General features: G+C 28.8%; 1 protein-coding gene across 7 annotated transcripts in view; it reads right to left on the minus strand.

The window, feature by feature from the left end:
• LOC147816808 (inositol 1,4,5-trisphosphate receptor-like) overlaps positions 1 to 23989 on the minus strand; it is a 35502-nt gene extending 11513 nt beyond the window's left edge. For 2 of the 7 annotated variants that reach the window (XM_087158429.1, XM_087158441.1), the window contains exons 1-4: positions 23805 to 23977; positions 20873 to 21000; positions 16278 to 16361; positions 10260 to 10328 (exon numbers count right to left, since the gene is read on the minus strand). In XM_087158429.1, coding sequence (XP_087014555.1) covers positions 10260 to 10328; positions 16278 to 16308 — 100 coding nt within the window. In that variant the 5' untranslated portion in view covers positions 16309 to 16361; positions 20873 to 21000; positions 23805 to 23977. Of the gene's footprint in view, positions 1 to 10259; positions 10380 to 16277; positions 16362 to 20520; positions 20542 to 20872; positions 21001 to 23726 lie in introns of those variants that run through there. The other 5 variants (XM_087158442.1, XM_087158416.1, XM_087158427.1 and 2 more) reach the window with 5 other exon arrangements.
• Between the last annotated feature and the right edge of the window lie 384 nt (positions 23990 to 24373).

Below are 24373 nucleotides of genomic sequence, written 5' to 3' on the forward strand. Positions count from 1 at the left end.
TCTAACAAATAAATAAATAGCAATATTTATATAATTGATATGTTTCATAGAATTATTCTAAAATAAAGAATATAATAAGAAACACCTGTGTGGAGACCTGGTGAGAAAGAATAGTTTCAATGTAGCTCATACATGTCGTTAAAGGCGACTAAAGCATCCGGGGGTATGAAAATTTACCCTGACCTGCCCAAATTTAGGGCATACGGGAAAATGTTTATGTAAATCCAAAAAGATATACAAATCATAAAATACACAAGATACGTAAAAAATGGCAACAGCCCATGAACATGGTGGGCGAGTAAGATAAATATTAAGCTATAGAACAAAAGAGAAATTTAAAACCTGGGAAAAGCCCCAAAACAAGTAAAATTCTAAAAGTAATTTAACATCAAATGCTAAAATGAGCAATTTTAAAATCTATAAGAAATTAAAACTTGGGTGAAATAGTAAAACTTTAAATTGACGAATCATATGAAACTCAACAAATAAAAAACTAACATCGTAGTGTAGACAGATAAGATGATAAAAGCAGGTGTAAAGTTTTAAAAGTCAATAGTTAAAATCAATAAGTAAAAAGTTAAAATTGTTGGCACAATGGAGGGACAGTCTAAGTTCAGAAGTAATAGTTCAAGTATTATAGTTTACGTAAAGTCTAAAATGTTCTTTAGGGTCACTTTGATGATGTATTTGATAGTATTCCTGCAGGCCTGATTAGCGCCTGGAATTCCGGGCAATCAAGTAATAGATGTTTAATATCCTGGAATTCACCACAGAAGTTACAGTTTGGGGATTTCCCGAAAAGGGGGTATTGATGATTACCAAACACGCCATGGCCTGTAAGAAATTGATTTAGGTAAAAATCTGCCTGCAGTCTGGTGACCCTTGGATCTTTAAAAAATGTACAAGTTTGACGACTTTTAGTATTGTTTGTCCATTCGCTTTTTCACCGTGTCATGACACATTAATTTATTATCGACTTGACCTGTACTTGGGTTAGTTGGGCAGTGAAATCCACTCGGTCGAGACTGATGGCTTCCTTGGCTGCCCGATCCGCCTCCCCACATGAGCTCTAGTCCAATTAAGAGTAATACCTTTATGCCATAGTTTTTTAATTGCAATTACCGTCGAGTTTTTGTGAGTTGGGTCAGCTAGGGCATCAGCGTCCGGGGGTATAGCCGGGCACACTGCCCCTGGGGATTATATTAGGGAACTGGTCCTCTATGTTAGGGGTTGGGTGTGGGGCCAACTACCCCACCCTGTAAAAGACCTCCAGTTCAGAAACCTCAACAATGTGCATATACCGGGCTCTGTTTTACCTAGACGACTCTGCATGGGAAGGGATAACCTTGCAATAAGCTAGACCATGACTATAAGCTAAATATCCTTGCAGTTCAGGAAATCAGATGGTTGGGAAAAGGCGTTTTTGATAAAAAAGGGAATGCAGAGTATATTACAGCTGGCATGACAAATCACACCATTTTGGTGTCGGTTTCATTGTGAACAAAAGACTGAGTAGGGCAGTCATTGACTTTCAGGTTATAAGCATGAGACTCTGTAAGATAAGACTGAAAGGAAGACATTACAACATAACCCAGATTTGTGCTCATGCACCGACTGAAGAGAAAGACTATGCGGAAAAGGACTTATTTTACGACCTGTTGATGAAGAGCCCTGCCCTGCACACACAGGACATGAAGACGGTAATTGGGGACTTCAATGATAAGATCGGCAGGGAAGGATTTGTTAGATCCCGTGATGAAAGCCTTCACTTCGATACTAACGGACAGAGAAGTTTTGACTTTGCTGTGTCGGAAAATCTGTTCATCACAAGCACGGCATTCCCACATAAAGATATACACAAGCATACTTGGCTGGCCCCTGATGGGTTAACTCTTAACTAGATGGATCATATACTTGTGGACACGAGACACCGTAGCAATGTGATGGACGTGAGAAGTTTTAGGGGAGCGAATGTCGACACGACAATGTCCTTGTGATATCCAAAGTCAGACTCCTATTATGTAAGAATTTCTATCACAGGAGAGAAATCAGAGATTTCAAACCTGACATTTCTAAATTAAATGATCAAAACATTCTTAAGGAATATAAAATTAAATTCTCCAATTGAATTGGTGAACAAAAAGGGAAACCAGGCTTCACTTTTGACTGGTACGCAATAAAAGATAACATTTCGACATCTGCATGTGAAGCTATTCCAGATCTGGAACGACGAACCCGAAATGAGTGGTTTGACAATGATTGCAGAAAGGCCACAGAAGACAAGAACAAAGCCTATATGCTACAAAAGCATCATACTCACCAGAATTTCATGCACCAGATAAAAGAAAAATTTGGTTCACAATCAACACACTTAAATAAAATAATTAAAAAATATATATAAATATAAAAAGAATAATTTAAAGGTAAATAATAAAATATAAAAAAAAAGTTGTGACAATCTGTTGGGGAAAAAAATATAAGAGTAATTCAAGTAAAAGTAAAGTGTGTTAAGCAGGTATAACAGTTTGTTAAGTTTTAGTAATCTGCAATAACATAATTTTTATAGTAATAAAAAAAAATCACTTAATTGACATCTTTTAAATAAAAAAAGTATTTGAGTTGAAAAATAATATGTTTGATTAAAAAGTTTGAGATAACAACCTATACACATTGAAGGAGTGTCATTGAGTTGAATGGCAAAGGAGCAGAAATCAGCTGTGTTCAAATGCTAAAATGGCAATGATTCAAAACCTTTTCTATTTGGGTATTAAGTAGACATGTACTATCAAATATTTCATCAAACATGTAAAATGATTGGTGCTTTCAGACCCTATGGACCGACAGGAAGCCGAAATAGATTGTGATTGGATGAATTGTGAAGACGTTGAATAGAACAATGTGAAAAGCATGCTTTTGCATAACGCGCGAAAGTCGACATGGTAAAGAAAGAAAAAAAGTTCATTTTCGGGATATTAAGCACTTTTTAAAAACACCCAATGAAAAAAGCACCTTCAAGGGATTTTAAAAAACGAAAATAAGCACCTTTAAGTCCTTTTTAAAAACGCTACGCACCATGTAATAATAATGAAAATCGAAGTGAAGATTTGTTTAATATTTTTCTGAAACTTGACACGAAACAAAAAGAAACCAATAATTTGCAATGATGACAAACTTTGTAATCTATTAGTATAATAAAAGCAGAACAATGAATAAAAAAAAAACACACTTGGTCGTTATCAGAACTTAAGCTTTCATAACCATTTATAATAGGAACAAATAAGAATCAAAAGTTACTGGTTAATTACTGCCCTTGTAAGTAGATAGTTAAGACTAAACATACCTGTTCTCCATAGTCTGGGTCTAATGACATCATTTCTTTAAAAGTTTGCAGCACTTTAATGCAAAGTTTTTCCTCTTTTTTCTCCAACAATCTTTCAGTTTGACATATAAGTCTAAACAGCAAATAAATAAACTATGTGAGAACTAATAAAATGTCAAATAACTGATAATGTATTCATAAAAAATTTCAAATTAGGAGTAAGCATTTATTGAAGGAAAATGATAAAACAATAGCATTTGGTATAAAAATTCAATAAATCAATTAAAAGTGGTATCTTTACCATTTGCATGTACCAAATTTTTTTGAAAAACATATTTTTTTAAAATTTTTTGGGAAATTTAGTACATTATACAGAGTAATTGAAATATGGAGGCGTATTAAATTGAAGAAAGATTTATTTAAGAGATACAATAAATTTCCTGCCCTTAACTTAAAGCAATTTATTTTTTAACATAGACTTGCTATAAGTATGTTATAAATTTTATTACTCTATAACTTAAATTCTATGATTATTGCAAAAATCTTTTTCCTAATATGTTGCCCTTGTATTCAAGAAAAGTAGGGTAATCTTTCTGCTGGTAGTAAATAGAAATAATGAATATTATGTAAAAAAGAATTTTGAAAGGCAAGCGTCAGTCTTTTAAAAATATTTAGTCTAGTGTTTGCTTATTTTAGTACTATAACCAAGCATCTAAATTTATTATATTGAGATTGAGATTTGCTAATAGCACAGAAACTGTTATTTTTTAAAACTCTTTCTGATTTTTGTGTTGCTAATGATTTATTTTATGTTATTCTCATGTTTGTGAATAAATAAATTTTTCACAGAAGTAAAAATTCTGTAGTGAACCTATCATAAAAATAAGCTATCCTCTAATGTAACAGTTCATACAAATAATAATATTTAAAAGAGAACTGTTTAAATAGTTCTTCAGACCGGAAAAAAACTCCACATTGTTTACGCGAAGGAAGCAAAATAAGAAAGGGCAATTAGTTATATATTAAGAAATTCTCTATCCAACTACAAATTACTAAATCATCTTGTTAAACATATAAAAAACTTTAATAAGACTAATTAATGTAAGAAAGAAAACTAAGATGCAAAAGTGGCATAAGACTCAATAAGTGATGTGTGTGCGTGAGCCATTTTATCATAAGATATTTTTAAAAAAATAATTTTTGTTTTGTATTTAAATATATATATACAGATGGGTGACAAAATAATACGAACACCTGTGAAAAAGTGTGACTTATTTCACACCTGCAGTACAGCCGCGCCACCTGCAACAGAAGTCTGCCACCTAGTGAGCGTGAAGAGGAAGCTTTCAGTCTCTCAACATTAGTCACCTGTGTTGCATGAGTTTATCTAACTATCTTTTATGAGGTGAAATGTCTGACCTGTCAGAATTCCAAATAGGGATGATTGTTGGGGCGCGTTTAAGTGAAGCATCGATGACAGAAACAGCAAAATTTTTGGGGTTTGCAAGAAGTACTGTATCAGCCGTTATGACAGCATACATGAAAGAAGGTAAGACGAAGTCTTCAAAGCAAAACAGTGGCCGAAAGTCAAAGCTTGATGATAGGAATAGACGTGTCTTGCAGCGCGTTGTAGCTCGAAAACACAAGCAATCGTTATCCGAGATAACATCAGACATGAACAGTCATCTTCAGGACCCTGTTTCAAAAAGAGCTGTTCAAAGAGAACTTCATGCAGCGAACATTTATGGGAGAGTGGCAATTCGTAAACCCTTGGTGACAGCAACCAATGCTTTCAAGCGCTGTCAGTGGTGTAGAGGTCACAAAGGCTGGTCCCCACAGCAATGGCAGCAGGTAATATTGTCCGATGAATCATCCTTCACCTTATTTCAGATCACCGGAAGCGTTTATGCCTGGAGATCACCCAAAGAAGCGTTTGATCCTGAATGCCTCTTACCAACTGTGAAATATGGAGGAGGCTCCATTATGGTTTGGGGTGTGATATCTTAGCGTGGTCTTGAGCCACTAGTACGTCTGCATGGGAGAATCAAATCTAATGACTATCTAAGCGTTCTAGCGGATCAAGTTCATTCTTCTGTACAGACTGTATTCCTTGGAGAGAGACCGATTTTTCAAGACGACAACGCCCCTATCCACACCGCTAGGTGCGTTCAAACATGGTTCGAAGAGCATTACAATAAAGTTGAGCATCTCGCATGGCCCCCTCAGTATCCGGACTTAAATATTATTGAACATTTGTGGCAATATTTGGAGTCTAAATTTCGTTCCCGATTCCCACCTCCATCAAATCTTTTGGAACTAGAGGCCGCTTTGCAAGAGGAATGGCTTAATATTCCTTTAAACGTTGTCCATGACCTTTATGCATCGATCCCACGTCGTATTAAATCTGTAATTCAGTCAAAGGGTGGCCCAACTCCCTATTAATAAAGATTTTCTGATATTTCACAGGTGTTCGTATTATTTTGTCACCCATTTGTATATATATATATATATATATATATATATATATATATATATATATATATATATATATATATATATATATATATATACATTACCAAGTACTGAAATGTAATTTATATTATTTTGAAATGAAAAAAGTATATTATAATGAATTATACATAAACAATAATGCTATAAAGAAAATTAATATTACTGAAAACAAAGATGTATTGATGCAATTAGACAAGGTATGAAGAAAATTATACTTTTTTAAAAGAACTCAAAATTTATGGCACCACATATAAAGGTCTAAATCTACTACCTTGCAAGTAGATTTTAACTTTTTAATTCCTTTTTCGTATTAATTTGCATTAATAACTAAACCTTTAAAAGTCTAAAGAAAAAGAAAGCACAAAGAACAATATTTTTTTAAAAAAAAGATAAACTAACTTTCGAAGAATTTACTGTACATTTCAATTTAATGTAAATTTTTTGTTTTCAAACTTAGTGAATAATTACAAAATTGAACCATTTTATTATAAAATGCTTAACAAAGTCATAATTTATCCTTTCGAGTAGCCATAATTATACAAATTATTACAATATACTAATGACCAAGCCTAGTTGTATAATTTTAAACCATGAATTTTAAAAGGAAGCAAATATATTGTAATATATATTCTTTTAATAAGAAAATATATATTCTTTTAATTGGCATTACTTCTTGTTTTTCTCTTACAGTAAAAATTTTTCCTTAAACTCAAAATATTGTTTTCAATTAAAAAATAAGGATAAAATAACAAGTATGCTCGAATATTTATATTCAAGCAATATAAATAGAAAGCAAGACATTAAAAAGTGTAATACATATCAGTTATATTTAATTTTAAGTTAAAAACATATTTAAATGAATTATTATATATTTTAACAATTGCAAATATATTTTGATAACCGATACAGTGATTAAGAAATACTTTCACTAAGAAACTTTTAATTAAAAAAAAACTATTAAATTTCATTAATGAATTGATAAGCATAATTGATAAATGATTGAATTCCACCTCGGTGAAAACCTGAGTTTATAATCTTTTATATAGGTTTCCTTTTACAAAAGATACCTTAAAACTGCAATCTCTCCAAAAAAGCACTATCTCCTCCATGTGCAGTATCCCCCACGTCCACACAAATCGTTTTTTTTAGAATGCTTCACTCTCCTCATAGAGTATCATTCCAGGCAAAATGCAGAATACATTAACGAAAGAACCAATACAATAATGAAAGTACATGCTTTCTTCCCCTTGCCATAACCCCCTCCCACACATTCATTTTTGTCTCTCTAAAATACTTTACCCTCTATGCATGGTCTAATTCTAAATTATAAAAGAACGGCATTTTGTTTTAAAAAATTGAACTGAAAAATTGTTCCTATCAACCATAGTGATACTGAAAAATTAAGGACTTTTAAAACCTTTGTATCAAAATTAAGTACTTTCAAGGGCCCTTACTTTCCAAAATAAAAATTAAGCAGTTTTTAAGGACCGTGGGAGCTCTGATTTCATTAAATTTGCTGTCTAATAAAAAAAATTGATTGTAGAACCTTAGAACACTTACAACTTTCAACATTTTTATTCACACAAAAGTGCTATCAAATTGGTATATTTTACTTACCATATTTGTTTTTGAAGCTCAGAACATAAAATAGAAAATTCACATATATTTATACTCACATATATTTTTCTACTAAAATAGTTTTGTATCTATCTCATCAGTAGATACAAAAATTAAAAAAATTTTTTGTGGGATGAGAGCTATCTGAAAATAATTGGAAAGTACTTATATCCTTTCTCCAAAATATTTACTCTTCAGTTTTTTTTTTAAAGATTTAATCATTTGAGCTAATTTTTGAAGCCAAATATTGCTACATACCTTCTTGTAATCTAGATATGGTAGAGTTTTTGCTGGTTTGAGGTTGAACAAGAGGAGTTGGTTTATGACATTGTCCTGTAGCCCTGTACATAGCCATGACCCATAGATGGCACTATTTTCATCGTCACTGGCATAAAGTAAGCTATCACCTTCTTTAACCGCATTGAAGAAAAAACTCAAACCTTTAAGATCTGAAATTTGAAGTAGCATTAAACAAAACAAGAAAAGGGAAATAATAAATTAAATCCTATAAGTACAAAGAGATTTTATTCAAACAAAAGTAGATGCTTGTTCAGAGATGCATTTATTTTCTGCACTAACTGATGTTGCCCTAAATGCTCAATTTGCTTCATTCTTTTTTTGAATTTCAATAAGTTTAATAAAAATATTACAGCAACAGATTTTCTCCAGACAACAGTAACATATTTCAGATGACACTTTTGCTTAAATGAAAAGGTAGCAAAAATAGTTAGAACACCATTAAATACAAGTAATTTTTGAAAACCACTATCACATTAACAAAGATTAATTTTATTATGAAACATTAACTGGTGATTCATCTCAGATCCTAGAGCCAATGAGACAAAAACAATCTGAACAATAAATTAGTTTATTTCAAACTGAACAAACCCAAAAACAAATTGCACTCCAAAAAATGACACAATTTATACCAAAGGCCGGGATAGCCTAGTAGGTAGGATTATGGGCCCATGTCCCAGAGGTCATGGGTTTGATCCCCGCCAGACAAAGACTCCCGGTGTAGTAAATAGTGACTGACGGAAGTTAAATGTGTCGAGTTACAAAGTCCACCATGTTCCCATTACAAATCATACTTCTGGGGGTACTTAATTAGGAGGTTCCTTATCTTCAGGATTGGTTCAAAATTACAAGGCTATGAAGTTGAATATTAGCAGAAATGGACCCAAAAACTTGGGTCAGCTGTTCAACAACGGTTTTAAAAAAAATTTATACCAATCTTATTAGTTTAAATCGGATTTCATAATACACAAAACTAATGCCAATTTTTTTAATAACAAAATGAGCATATTTCATATCGAAAGTAAGTAAAAAATTCAATATAGTTCACATATAGGACATTTGTTACAAATAAAATGTTTCTAAAAAAAAATTACGGTCTGATTAACCCCATTCCTGCTTGTTTTCTACTAGAGTTCATATTTGTTAAGTTACACTATGACCACCATTCCACTGAGTGTGCAGTTCAGCACTGTTTTGCACTGAAAACTCTTTATTCAAAATAGACCAGAATAAGAAAAATCCAACAAGAATTATGTTGAGTTTTAATCGCTAAAGCTTAAAATCTTGTAAGCTTGTTAATTTTTTCAGATTAGTAGTTTAGTGTAATAATCGTGTTATATTCTTATTTTTTTTCGTTTCAGTTAAAGGTCTATCAAATTGGTTGTACAAATTATTTAGAATAATTTGTAAGATACAGAAGTTTAGTTATTGGAGTTTACGCATATTAATTAAATACAAACTAGAAAACTAAGTAAATAAAGTAAAACATAGAAAACATATTGCCAAGCACTAGTTCAACAAAATCTACAGTACACCATTTCCGTAGGTTCTGACTTCTTTTCTCTGTAACTGCACATTGCAAAATTATACTGTGGATAACTTGTAATAGAAAAAATAATATTAAAGAAAGACACATGCATAAGTTTAATAAATTGAAAAAAGATTATAACTAAACAAGATATATGGTCTAAATATTTTGCATGATAATTTTTTTTTAGAAAACATCGATATTTTTATTGAATTGATACTGATGCTAATATAACACAGGGATATAACAGACTATAAATAATATACTATATAGCAAGAATTTGATATTCCTCTATTACTTAGAGGGAGGGGGGGGGGAACAAATACAAGTTTGAACATAACATACACAAAAAATGCAAGTCATTATATTAATAATAAAAGCTAATAGATATATTTTGTTTTAGTTTTACTTTCGTTTTTCAAAACTCACATTTGAAAAATATTAAAACTAAATACTATTCTCCTAAATTATTCATAAATTAAAAAGCAAATAATTAGACAATAGCAAGTTTTTTCAAATCTGAAACAGTTTAAACTAACAATTATTTTCAAACCAGAATAGTTTAAAAAATGAGTTTAATGTAATTTTCTTAATGATATATGGCTGTACTGGTGATATTTAGACAACATTTCTATCTAATTGTCAAAATTAGCCAGTAAGTGTTTAGTCTACAGTGTGTTTCCAAATGGTGATGTTCCCTTTTGTAAGTGCAATGTTCTTTAAAAATGTTTTGTTTATATCTAATTGCCAGTAACACATAACAATAAAAATTAAAGTTGTTAAAAATCATAGTTATTCTCATAAAATAAAAATTTATTTGAAAAACAGTCTCTCACAATTTATATGTAACTGCTACAATATAATAGAAAAAATAGCACAAGAATTTGAAAATTTCCAAACTTTTATGTTTTAATATTTTTTTACAACTGATTAGTCATGGATCAGTGAGCATCTTAAGACATTTTTATAAACAATAAAAACACCCACCTGGATCAGCAAAAAAAATCTTTTTTTTCCCATTTTTTCCAAACTTGCTTTCCTTGTGCAAATAAATACCTGTGAAATAATTTTCAAAACAATTTTCATTAAAACATAAAGCACTCATTTCTGAAAAAAAAAATTAATAACTAAGTATGAATATGAAATAACAATAAAAATCAAACCAATGAGTAAATTTTTAGTGTCATTTCATGTCTTGATAAAAAATAATCCAAAAATATTCATCCAGGCATTGTTAGCATTATATAAAATCTAAAGTTTAAATAATGAAATACTTTTGATAATTATAAAAAACAGCATAGAATTTTTGCACAAGCAAAAATGAAAGGAAAAACCTTTTCAAATTCTTACGCTCTGCTGAAAACAAAAGCTTAGTAATTTAAAAATTCTTTAAATTCTTCTGAAATTATTTTTCATTTTAATTTTTTCATAAGTAGATAAACTTGAAACAACACAAGTATAAAATCCATTATTCAATATTAAGTACTCAACAAAATTTTTGGTAATTAATGTACTAAGCAGGGGTAATTGTGACACTAAGTGAAAAACCCTAAAATATTTGAGTGCAAAAAATCTATAAAAATTTATATACCATACAAGTTTCGTATTTGACATAATTTTTTTCAGGGTTAGTAGCCAAATCTTTCAACAAAAAATAAGCACCTTTTAAGGACTTTTTAAGCACTAAAAATATTTTAAGCAACATATGTATTAACGAAATGCAAAATAATTTTCAAAGACTTTGCATGATCATGACAAAATAACTAGTTTCTGACAAAGAACTCTTTTTTTGATTATAATAGCCATCATAGATCGAGAGATTTTAAGGTTCGATTTCCCAGGGTGGAAAATGAAACCTTTAATTGAGAATATCTCACAAAAGGGAGAAGAGTTGCATATGAGAGGGCAAGAATCTCACCAAAGCATTCGGTTGGGGAGTCCTCCCTGTGCACGACACTGTTTGGATCGGGAAAGATCTAGAGTCTATGGAGGTGAGCAGCAAGCCCATTTATGAAGTAATAATTCTGATTTTAGTCGACACTATTGAAATTTGGAACAGGTGGGTGTCATTAAATAAGGGTACCAGGAACATACACTTTAGACCCTAGAGGAATTTAAATTTGCCAAATGAAATTCTGAATTTCACCGAAACAACAAAAAGATGCAGACACACACGCTTACTTTTAACTGAATATCAAATTCATTTAGCCAAATTAGATTTGATTTGGACAAAAACTAAATAGAAATAGAATATTTAGTAGTTATCTAGAAAAAAAATTGTAGAAATTAAACTCCAAAGGATTACATAATTAAGTTGAAACTTTAAAAAAAAAACATATACATAAACTCCCCAATTTTATTTCTTATCTGATCTTTAATGAAATAAATAAGAATAATTCTTTTGGTTTGTGATTTCAAACTATTATATTTTAAAAACTTTTAAACCATAATTTATTCTTTAAACAAGCTACCTTTAGTACTAAGTTGTTGAAGTCAATAAGTAAAACAAATATATATGAAATAAAACTACTCATTGAAAAATTTATTATTTGAAGCAGTCTTTATCTTTTTCTTTCTCAGGTCATCCTCACTAAATCCAAACAAATGTAAAAATTCAAAGTTTATTCATTTATTTAACACAGTAAAACCTCGTAACAACAATATTTTGGGGACTAAATTAATATATTGTTGTAGAGATACATATTGATATATCGAGGGCCTACATACTTTGGGAAAAAACAAGTTACTTCTTTCCAATAATGATTTTTAAGAACTAAATATAAATCTATAACAATAACTGATCCCCTGTGGCAGAATCGCAGCGACATTGTCGCAGATTGTTACAGAGTTCTTGCAGAAAGATTTTTCTTTTTAAGAACAAAAAAATTTACTTTTATTTTCTGCAGAAACTTACACATAATATTTGAATCATGCATTTAGATAAGAAATTTTGTGCGCATTCAATTTAGGCCAATAGTATCTTAAATCGATGCAATGTTTTGATTGAATTTTTGACAGTTATTGATATAGACTTTCACATGGTTTTTAAATATCCCGATATATTTCAAACAATAAAAGTATTAGAATCATGCATTTGAGTATTTACTTTTCAAAGCACTGATTCCATCTAATTTTTAGCAGTTATTGCTATTGATTTCCCCATAGTTTTTAAACCTGATACTTTTTATACAATATTATTTAATACAACCTAATCTGGAAACGAAACATGCATTTGAGGAGTCTGATTTGTGTGATTTCGTCTTTGATCTTTTCTACGGCAATTACTACTATGGATTTCAGTATTTTTATTGCGATGATTATTTACAAAATGTGACGAAGGAAATAATTTGTCTGCTCGCCACCAACAAAATGTGAGAATATCACCCATAATATTAGAATAAAAAATTATTACATGTTCAGTTAAAAAAGTATATATATATTTTAAATTTTTTCATTTTTTAACACAAATATAACTTTATTGGGAACAAAAACGAACACATAAATATAAAGAATATATATTCGTCTCCAAGAGGAAAACCCTGTCCAGGCGACAAAGAAAGGTAATACAATAAATTTAAAATAGAAATTTTAAAAAAAGAAAAGGGGGGGGGGGATATTACAATTATAAATTATTTTGCTCATCATAAGACATCATATATTGTTGAACACTGTAATAATAGAAAAAAATGCATGAAACTATATAAAAAAATAACAAAGGTAACATAAGAAATTCATTTGGATTGGCACAAGACTGGTATAAAAAAATCAAATGCTTCCTTTAAAGTGAAAAATATAGATCTAAATCGTCAATGTTCATAACAAATTGAATAAAGCATGCTTAAAAGAATATATTTGGATGTTTTGCAACTGAAACGGTAATTTATTGTATAATTTAGGTGCTGAGTAAAAAAACTGTTTTCGTGAATTTTCTTTTGTAAAGTGGGGAATCTCATATATTTCAGTTGGTCTCCTTTCAGACACATTAGTTTTTAATTTGCATATTAATTTATTGTTGTGTAAATAGAGTAAAATACGAAAAAATACATTATGGCGAAATGGTAATAGATTAATTCTTGTATATATATTAGTAGTAGTTATAATAATTAGAGAATTAACAATCTTGAAGCATTTATTCTGAACTGAGATTAAAGGAAGTAAATTAGTTTTATATTCACCGCTATATATTATTGCACCATAATTAATTAAAGAATAAAACCAGGAGTAATAGAGTGCTTTCACAAAATTAAAATGAATTTCATTCCTAAGGTGATAAAATTTAACTAAAACAAAACGCAATTTTTTAATTAAATTGTTAATATGTGTTTTCCATTTCAAATTAGAATCGATATATAGTCCTAAATATTTGATATTATTTACAGATTATAGAATGTAGCATTGACAATTTTCATTAGTACTTTTACAGGAGAGAGAGTGAAATTTTTAATTTAAGTTAATTTCTGATTTTTTTTAACTGAAATAAATGTATTTAGTTTTATTTAGATTTAAATTTAAGTCATTTACTGCAAACCATTTTGAAATTATGTGTAAATCAGATTCAATTTGAAAAATTAGTTGATTTAAATCAGTGCAAGAATACAAAATTACGGAATCATCAGCATATGTTATTATCTTACCAAAAAAGTTTGAGTTGACAAAAGTCATTGATGAATATAATAAACAATAAGGGTCCTAGAATAGATCCTTGAGGAACACCACGTTTTGAAAAAATATAATTACTAAAATTACTTCGGATTTTTACTCTATGTTCTCTGTTTGAAAGATATGAAATAAACCAATTTAAAATAATTCCTCTGAAACCAGCAAATTCTAATTTTTTGATTAAAAGATTGTGATTGATATTATCGAAAGCTTTTGATATATCAAGAAATATAGCTACTGTTATCTTATTTTCAGCAATACTATTATGGATAAATTTTAAAAATTCCAGAAGAGCTTTTTCTGTACTTTTGCCTTCAATAAATCCATGTTGATTTTCAGAGAAAAAATTTTTATGTTTTACATAATTGTTCATTTTATCAGCTAGAGCTTTTTCAATGATTTTGGAAAAACAGGTAATATAGAAATTGGTATATAGTTTGATAAGCAATTTTTATCGCCGGTTTTAAAAATAGGAGTTATGGTTGCTCTTTTTAAAGAAGTTGGAAAAATGGATGACTTGATTGAGGTATTGATGAAATTAGTTATAAAATTTATATTGTTGAGAGCAAATAGTTTAAATAATTTTACATTAATACCGTCATAGTCATAGGAGTTTTTATTAGAAAGAGAATTTATCAAGTAAAGTACATCACAATCATTCAATTCTAGGAAAACAAACGAGGTTAAACTTGGTGAAATATAGATTTGAAAACTGTTTGAATTTAGGTTTGAGGTACTGTTAGCATTTGCAAATGATTTATTGAATTGATCAGAAGATTCATAGTCGTTTAAAATATCAGGTAAAGTAGGTGATTTGCTCTGATTACCAATAAAACTATTTACAAGATCCCATTTTTGTTTATTTGAATCATAATTTAAAAATTTGTTTTTGAAATATTCTGATTTTGCTGTTTTAATTAAGTTCTTAAGCTCAGAAACTATAGTGTTCTATGCTGTTTTGTAAATAATATCCCATGGATATTTTCTAGTTTTTTTAAATGGCTTTTCTTTTCTTCAAATTAAAATCAAGATATTACTAGTCATCCAGTTATTTTTGGCTCTTTTGTTTAATTTACGCATATATTTAAAATTATTTTTTAAATTATTGAGTTTGAAAACAAAACTTTGATATTGTTGATCAAGAGAATCTTGAGGATTATAATTAAATTTGTAATTTGACAAATAATTATAGAGCTTATTATAGTTGATTGAAATTTTATTTTCAGTTTCCTTAATTTTATTTACCTCATCGTTATAAATACTGCAAAAGGTTGGATAATGATCGCTTATGTCATTTATGAATATTCCGGATTTGATTGAAAATTTATTTGTTTTTACGAAGACATGATCAATGCAATTTCAAGAGGAATTTACTCTAGTTGGTTTGTCTATATAACTTTGAAATCCAAATTGGAATAACAAATTAATATATTCATGAGTAATAAAATCATCACTTAGAATATCAATATTTATATCACCCATCAGTATTATATTAGGATATTTAAGTTTAGAGATTATTACTTTAAGTTCAGTATTAAAAAAATCAACACTAAAATCATGAGATCTATATAAAGATAGAAATAATAAATCTAAAGATTTGCAATAAAGTAATATAGATTCTGCGGAAACAAAATGTACAGCTAACTCTGAAATATCAAGACATCTTTTAATAAAAACACAAACACAGCCAGAGCGATTATTATTTCTGCAATTAAAGAATGAATTATAATCATCTATTGAGTAAAAATTAGTTTCATTTTGGTAAATCCAGATTTTCGACATAATTATAACACTTATATTTTCAATCGTGCTAGAAATATGTGAAATAAAATTATCAAAGTTGCCTCTTAAACTTCTAATATTTATATGTAAAATATTAATGCTTAACTTACAGGTTGAGGTAAAAAAAATAATTTAGATCGTCCAAATTTTCGACTTTTAGGCAGTCCGGCACAGATAAAAATGTTTCTTCAGTTGGATGGAATATTAAGGTCTTGAGATGATTTCACACATAATATTTTGGACGATTCATATTTTCTCAGGAATATTTTACCATCGCGAAACCAACAAAACTTGAATCCCTTTTCAGATTTAGCCTTACGTGAAAGATAAAATAGATGCTTCAGTATTATAGTTTTTTTTTGTAAACACAACGTTTTTCTAATTTAAATTAGTAGCAGATACGTTTGCTATTATTAAAAGTGTCTTGCAGATAGATATCAGTGCCAGAAAGTTTTGTTGCAGATGGCTTAAAAAAATTCTGCCACAGTGAACTAATTCACATTCAATTCAAATAGTGTTATAATTATGTGATGCACTAAAAACTTAAGAATGTACATAGCTTACTTATGAGTATCATCTCCAACTTGAGAAGCATTGTCTTCAGTGTAAGTTCCAAGTAATTCAATCCTTACTTTGGCAGCCAACTCACTAATAAAATAAACACACTAATTTTTATTTAAATAGTAACTAACTATATTCAACTCTTCATTAGGTACTTTGTTAATGATTGAAGAATATACTCAATACAAAAAAATGGAGAATAAATTTAAATTCAGATAAGTATAAAGCTTAGCTCACCAGACATTATCTACATCAAAGAAAATATATAGTCAAATTCCAAAATAGCAAAAATTTCAATGCAACGAATATTTTAAGAATCCCTAAATGAATCTCTATAGAAACAATGAATTAAAAATACTGATATTATGAAATAGGTAATCCGATTTAACGAAGATGAAAATATGCAACATTTCTCATTTTCTCTCATGATTAGAGCTGCAGGTCTTGCCGCGAAATTGTCCTCTTTTTTTTTCTAAAATCTGCTAATTTCTCAATATGTTTTGATTTTTAAGAAATTGCTTTAAATTAGAAATTTTGTTTTCATTTTTTAATTTATTATTTTTATTTAACGGAATTTTTTACTTTTCTAAGGCCTCAAAATTACTAGAAAGAGTAAAAAAAAAAAAAAGAAACAATTAAGTGTAACGGAAATGCTCTTGAAAATGCCACGTTACAATAAAAAAGTCCATGAAAAAGAATTTTTCTTAAAAAGAAAAAAACAGCTAGATATAAACAAAAACTTTTCTTAATTTTTTTAATGAAAATTTTATGCTGAAAATCTCAATTTAAATGTTTTATATTAGCATATTCTTAGAAGAAGAAAATTGTAATGTTCCAACTACTAAGTAATGAAGTAATAATGTTCATGAAGTAATAATGTTCATTAAAAAAATGCTTGTAAAAGGAAAAGTTAATCAAAAAGAAAGTTAATTAAATTTCCTAAAACAAAACTTTAATATTGAAAATCACAGTTCTATGTTACTGGTTATTCATATTACAGCACAGGGAAAAAGTGATAATAAATTAATAGTATGAGACATTCTGTTAAAATGTTGAGTTATAATGAAACCAGCAAGAATGAAAAAAAAAATCCTTCTTAATTCTTAGAATTAAAAGTATCGAAAAAATGATGAAATTTACTTATCTGAAAACATATATATATATTTTTAAAAAAAGCCAAAACTTGTGGTTCAATGTAAACTAATCTAGTTTCAATTCTTCAAATTTAGTTTTTCCATTTGTCTTGTATATGATAAATTTGCTAGCCATGTGCAGAAACAGGGATTTTAAAATTTAAGAAATTTGTGTAAAAAATATATCTAATAATAAACAATACTATATAGTTTATATTATCTTTATCATATTTATACAAATTCAAAAAAAAAATTATTTTTCTAAAAACTATTCTGCTTAATATTTGGCTGATCCTTCGACCAACTGAATTTTTGACAAAAGGGCCAAATACTCGTTACATCCTTAATATAAATGGATACCCCTAATATATTTTTGGAACCTGAGAAATTCATAAAGAGGCGAAAAACATGAATTTTTAAACAGCTCACTGTTTGTAGTTTTGATTTTGATTTTTTGTTGGTTAAGTGATTTTTTTCAATTAAAAAAAGAAAACATTTACTATATAGAAAAATCGAATAATCAATAAAAAGAAATAATAAAGTACATTACCAAATAAAAATTAGATTTTATTTTGAAATATAACAGTTTTGTTTTCATTTTAGGCTTTTGTTTAAGACATATAAATTTTGTTCAATTAAAGTATTTAATTTGTATTTGTTGAATTCCATGCCAACTGAAACCAGTAGTGAATTTTTAAAGTTTGAGCAATATCCTTGTATTTGGTATCATTGTAAAGGAAATCCATTGTAATTTATGAATTTAAATGTTATTCTTTGGAGTTATGCATGAGTATAGTAAAATTTATCATAAATAGATAGGCTTTATGATTTCGACTTATTTTACCAAAAAAACTGTCTCCTTTAAAGAAGAATAGGTCATTAAAAATATTATGATTTTACATACAGCTTGATTTATATTGTAAAATAAATTGTTCCTTAGTCTAATTATGCAGTGATTACTGTAAAAAAAAATTTTTCTTATTGCTTAAGTCAAAAATTCGCAAAAATATGTTTGTCCCCTCTGTTACAATTATTCTCTTAAGGTCTTACAATAAAGTCCTTAAGTACAAGCATGCTATGTTACATTTTTGAAGAAAAAAAAAATACAAATTTTAAAGTTTCTCCTATAACAGAGAGGACAAAACTAAATACCTCCTCTGTTACGCAAAATTGATAAGTTGACCATTAAGGAACTCTAGGAATGTAAACAGGTGCTAATGCATCCCGATTCAATTAGTTTAAACCAGTTCCTGCACTATTAGAGCACACTTTTTATACAAAGCTGTGCAATTTTTATTTGACATTGCACTTAGTTTATAGTTAAAAGTTTTTTAAGTGAGTAATCAGTATGGGGAAAACAGCAGCTGAAAGAATGAGAGAATATAGAACTAGAATGTTCTATATTCTCTCAGATAAATAAAGATATTTGTGAGAAGAAAGATAAAGAATATGAAGCAAAAATTTATGATAACAGAAGTATTTTGAAAAAATAACTTAACAGAAAAATTGATAAATTGAAAAAAAAAATGAAGATAAAGGAAAAATAAAAATGCACTGATACAAGCAGTAGAAATTGAGGAAGAATATTTTCTTTATAGTATTCTTTAGGCATTGGGGAAAGGTATTAAAAAAAATCAACCATGCATTATATGTACATTCAAGAAAACATTATACTGTTCTTCGCATATTCTATAACCTTACTACCAAAACAAAAGAAATAGCTTAGTAACCGAGTTTCTGATGAAACAAAAAAGGCTTGTAATAAATTTCTACTCATCTAATAAACTTTCTTACCAGACTTCTGGTAGAGCTGAGTGTATGATTGTCAAAGAAAATGAACAGAAAGTCCACAAAGTCAAATGTGCACCTTGATGGAATTTTATCAAGTATCAAAGCAGATCCATCCAAACAAAAAAATTGCAAATCTAAGTTTGCTGTACTACGACCTATCCATATTTTATGTGTAGGTAAAACACCATATAAAATGTGTATATGCTATTCACGAAAATGTAAATTTACTATAAAAATCATAGTTGTTTACCTAATAATTATATAGAATTACTAAATATAACAACTTGTGACAATCGCTCAATTGACTTTTTACTTTATAATCATTGTGCAATAGATAGTTTTGTAACTGTAAAAAACTCTAGGAAAAAATTTAGTAGTTAATATTGTTGCCGAAATAACTGAAATTGGGAAAGAAACAAACACTTGTTTTTTTTTTTTTTTTTTAAACACAGTCTTGTAAAATAAAAGCTTTCAAATATATCTACAAAGATGTAGCATGGTTTTCAATTATAGCAGTGATGTCAACTCTAACTTTAAATAACCGAAGAGTAATTTATAATAATGATATTTCATTTTAACTTTTTGTCAAATTTTGTTACATTTCATGTCCTCTCTGTTACAATGCATTATTTGGTCTTGAAAAAAATGTGTTTGCAATTTTAAAAATCTTATAATAATTTATTTTACCTACCTTGAAATGTGATAATTTTAAAAAAAGTTACAGATAATGTTTCGGATGGTCTAAATCACAGATCTTAACATAAATAACACTGCATGTCAAAAATATGGGATTTCATTCGTTCCCTCTGTCACAAGTACTTTTAATTAACTTGCAATTTAACTATGAGGATCTTTTATTATTTTATGCCAATTAATTAAACCCTAAAGTATCATGTTCCAGTAGCCTTTTTGTTTTCAAAAATATTTAATATATATTTTAGAATAAAATAGTTGTGTGATTTCCCCTCTGTTATGCTTGGAATTTAACATTTATATTACTTAATTATGTACCAAATTTTTTCCTACTTTCATTCAATGAGCAGTGTAGTTTTTTTTTTTAAATAGAATCTATTTTTAAAATGAATTTTTGTATTGCAAAATATGATTTAAAAAAAAGCACTTCTTTTCTCCAATGTTTATTTATTTATTTTGATAAATCTATTTTTGATATGATAAAAAATGGCAATTTTTTTTAAAAAAAGTATTAGTTTTTCATTTTTTAATGAATTTTAATACTTGAACACCTTTAATTTTCTACAAATATATTACTAAGTTTATTGATAAAAAAAAAATTAGAACACTAATGTATAAATAAATATTACTACATTTGCTGTTAACATGTCCAAATACATGTGCAGTCCTTCGTTAGTCAACCTGTTGTCAAGTGGCCCTTCACTCAAAAAGGTTGTGCATCCCTAGTTTACATGATTCAAGTTTTAAACAAAACAAGTTTTCCTCAGTTTCAAACAATTTTCGTTCAAAAACTTGGATCAAATAAACAGGTCTTAAAATCAGGATTGGCACAACTATAGAAACAAACTGTACAAGTATGGGTCTATATCCTCCTTCACACTGAATTTGTAACAAAAACTTTTTTTAAAATACAGTGATGCATAAACAGATTCATATACATATCCAAACATATTCAGAGCTTAGCATTAAAATAAAACTTACACTATCAGGCAAACTGCAGCCATTTTTGAGGCAGGTGCTTTTGTAAGCTTTTCGCAAAATGTGTGAATAAGTAGTTCAGTCTCACTTTGTAGACGCAATATAAGGAAGGTTTAAAGTACATTCTGCATCTGAAAAAAAGATTCAGCATCAATAAAATGAATGACAATCAAATTGATCACTGACATAGGCTCAAACTTTAAAGGCTATCAGGAAATAATTTGATAAGTAGAAATACCAGGTTAGCAGAAAATAATTGGTGTAGACCCATTGTTTCTTATCTGGATAATTTCTTCAAAAATATTTTCTTAATTTACGATAATTAAAGTTATATTATGTTCATTAAATTGTCATTGTAAAGAAATTATTAGTCTAAATATCTTCTTACCAGTAATTGCATACGTAAATACTACTTAAATGTTATGTGTGTGTATACGTCATGATTAAACATAGAAGGCAACATTAAGTTTTGGTCCAAACAATTGTAAGTGCTGACAGAAGATCAAGAATTATTTTTATACTATTAAATGCAAAATTATGCTTAAAAGGACCACATGGGAAACTTTTCGTTGTAAATTCTCTTTCACCTTAAAATAACTTATTTAAAAGAAAGAAAAAGTGAGTTCAGACAAACCTAGAGTAAGTCATAAAGTTTCAAATACTGGTCATAAAGTATTAAAAGTATCAAAATGAAAATAAGTTATGAGAAGATAACTTCTGATTACGCAATGGTTACTTCCAATAATTTGTTCGCATTTTTAAATTTAGAAAAAATAATTTCAGCGATTTAAACTTGATAACTTACTCTAGGTTTGTCTGAACTCACTTTTTCTTCACTTTAAATTAGTTATGGAGATGAAAGAGAACTTTCAATGAAAAGTTTCCTTAAGGGTATGGAATTCTCTTAAGTCATTTTTCAAAACAAAATATAAATGCAGGAAAAATGTTTATACCCAAAACAATAAGTGTAATGTTAATGAAGAGAGAAAATCTGGCATTCCATGCAAACTAAATTATTTTTTAATTAAAATTTAAAATGTTTCAAATAAGGTATGTGTAAATTTTTATTCATTAATGTAATGGTTCCAATTTCAGTTTTTAAAAACTTTTTACTACCTTCTATTGGTTCAGTGGTTAATCGTAGAGACAATTGAATAGAATTATTGAGTTCAATGAAATTAATACCAATCGTTTTATTCAGTAATACGATTCTACCTTTAGAGTTGTTTCCTAAAACTGATCTTTTTGGAATTGAGCGCTTTTTCAATAGCTGAAACACTCAGATAACGTTTGTAATTATTTGGTTCAGGTTAGATTTTAATAACCAGTTTTACCAAAACATGATAAAAAGTAGGTTCTTAGTGGTTAAAAAAGATGGAATTAATCAAAACCTGTTAAAAATTGGCAGTCCATAATTTATTTGCATGTTTATTACTTATAGCTGATACAATTAAATAATATATATATATTTTACAGTTAATACTTGGCAGTAATGGATAATATATAATTCAAAAAGCAATTAAGGACTAAGGATGTACTTAAACATGTTCATTAAAAATATTATTTTAAACATGTTTGTGTCTAGAATTATTATTCTCTTACTATGCTATCATAAACTCACTTTAATAAATACTTAAAATAATAAAACATTTTATTTTAATAATAACCGAGACTGCTATTTTTGTTTTGTTTAGTACCTTATCTTGTAGCTTATTACAGAAAATTATTAATTTTTGTAGTTGTTGTTCTTACCTGGAAATAGCCAATTTGTAGGGAATAACCTATGTACTATATTAATGCAACAAATCATTAGATGCATGATTATAAAACTAGTTGTTTACAAAAGAAAAAGCGGACAATTTTGTTCACTGCTGACAAAAACTTACTAGCACTAAACAGGCATCAATATAAAAATATCCTTAAGAAATTGTACACCAATATTTCGTCTTGAAAATAGATCCATCACAATATTTTTTGTTTTAAAACCCAGTTTCTTTTTAAAAATTTAAATTTAATACTTTATGCTCTTAATTTTAATGAATTAACGCAAAGTTTAGTAAAAATATATAGTTTTATAAAATTTTTTGACAGACCTCTCAAAAGATATGAGTGTCATTTGACTTGTAACTATGGATGGTGTTTTCTACACTAGGGAACGCTGCAAGCTCGGGACTGCCTAAATTTCCGGGTTACTGTTTCAGTTGTATTTTAAAGTCATTTGGCATCATTGTGTTTTGAGATTCTTGCAAACAATGTATTTGATTACTTATGTTTACAATGCTAACAATGCTTGTGTTTACAATACTAAAAGTGCTAACACTAACGTAAGATGGTGCACAGCTTGCAACACGAACAAACAGTAATAAACAAATGGAAAGAGGCCAAATCAAGACTGCCAAAAAAGAGAGTTATTCAAAATCTAGCAACCATGTCACCTTTTTTAATAATAAATAACAAAATAACTAAAACACATTTTTACTCCAAACTCCCCAGAATTACATAATAACATTAATATCTTATGAAAGACGGCAGATTTGAGCTCAGAAATTATCTAATTCATTTCTTTTATTGAAAACAAAATTATCCGTTTGAAAACATCGCCTATCAAAATAACATGTAGTAAGCAGCTGCAAACTTTTTAACCGGAACTAGAGTAGGTCCCGAGCTCGAGATTGTTATTGTTTACATTTCTATTGAAAACACCATCCATATCATTTACTATAAAAAAATAATAGTTAGGTTCGTAACAATTGTTACAAACGACTCACATTTCTTCCCCTTTAATATGAAATCAAATTAATATTATAATTTGATTTCATATTAAAGTAGAATGAATTAATAAAAATCACTCAGATACCATAATTAAAAGAAATATGAAGATAACAGTTCCATGCCCAAATGCTGATTACAGAATACATAAAAAATTCAACTCAACCTGCTTTTCATCAGTTGAATCATTAAAAATAGGAGCACTTATCCTAATTCGGAATTATATTTATCAGAAAACTTAATGTCCTATATTTATTTCAGAAAGACTAAATAACTAGAATCTTGAATCAGAAAGAGATCAAATTTTTTGTTTTGCTAAGATACTTAATGCTGCATATATCTGCGCAATTTAAAACAAGCTTTAAGCTTTCAAAGCTTTGTGGAGACGTAGTAGCTATAGGTGGCGTAGGTATGTAATGTGCTATTGGCAACTATCTGGGAAACATCTCTGAGGATGATACGAAGAGATGCCCAATTCTATTCCTCTGCAGAGAGGATGGCTAACCTGCTTTAGTAGACAGACGGCCTGCGCACGAAGTCGAATACTTTACCACAGAACAGTCTTACGAGGACCGATACCGCTCACCCTCAGTCCCTACTCAGACTAATCAAAGTGGTGATCCACCCGCTTACTGACTGCAGCCAGTTTTGCTTGACTTCGGTGTTCTACTGGGAACCGTGTCTTTACAAACAGTCCACTGCAGGACATAGGTGGCATAGCGCAGCACTCTTTAC

Source organism: Parasteatoda tepidariorum, chromosome 1 (assembly GCF_982258835.1).
Source record: "Parasteatoda tepidariorum strain Cologne lab strain chromosome 1, Ptep-v5.0, whole genome shotgun sequence".
Lineage (NCBI taxonomy): Eukaryota > Metazoa > Arthropoda > Arachnida > Araneae > Theridiidae > Parasteatoda > Parasteatoda tepidariorum.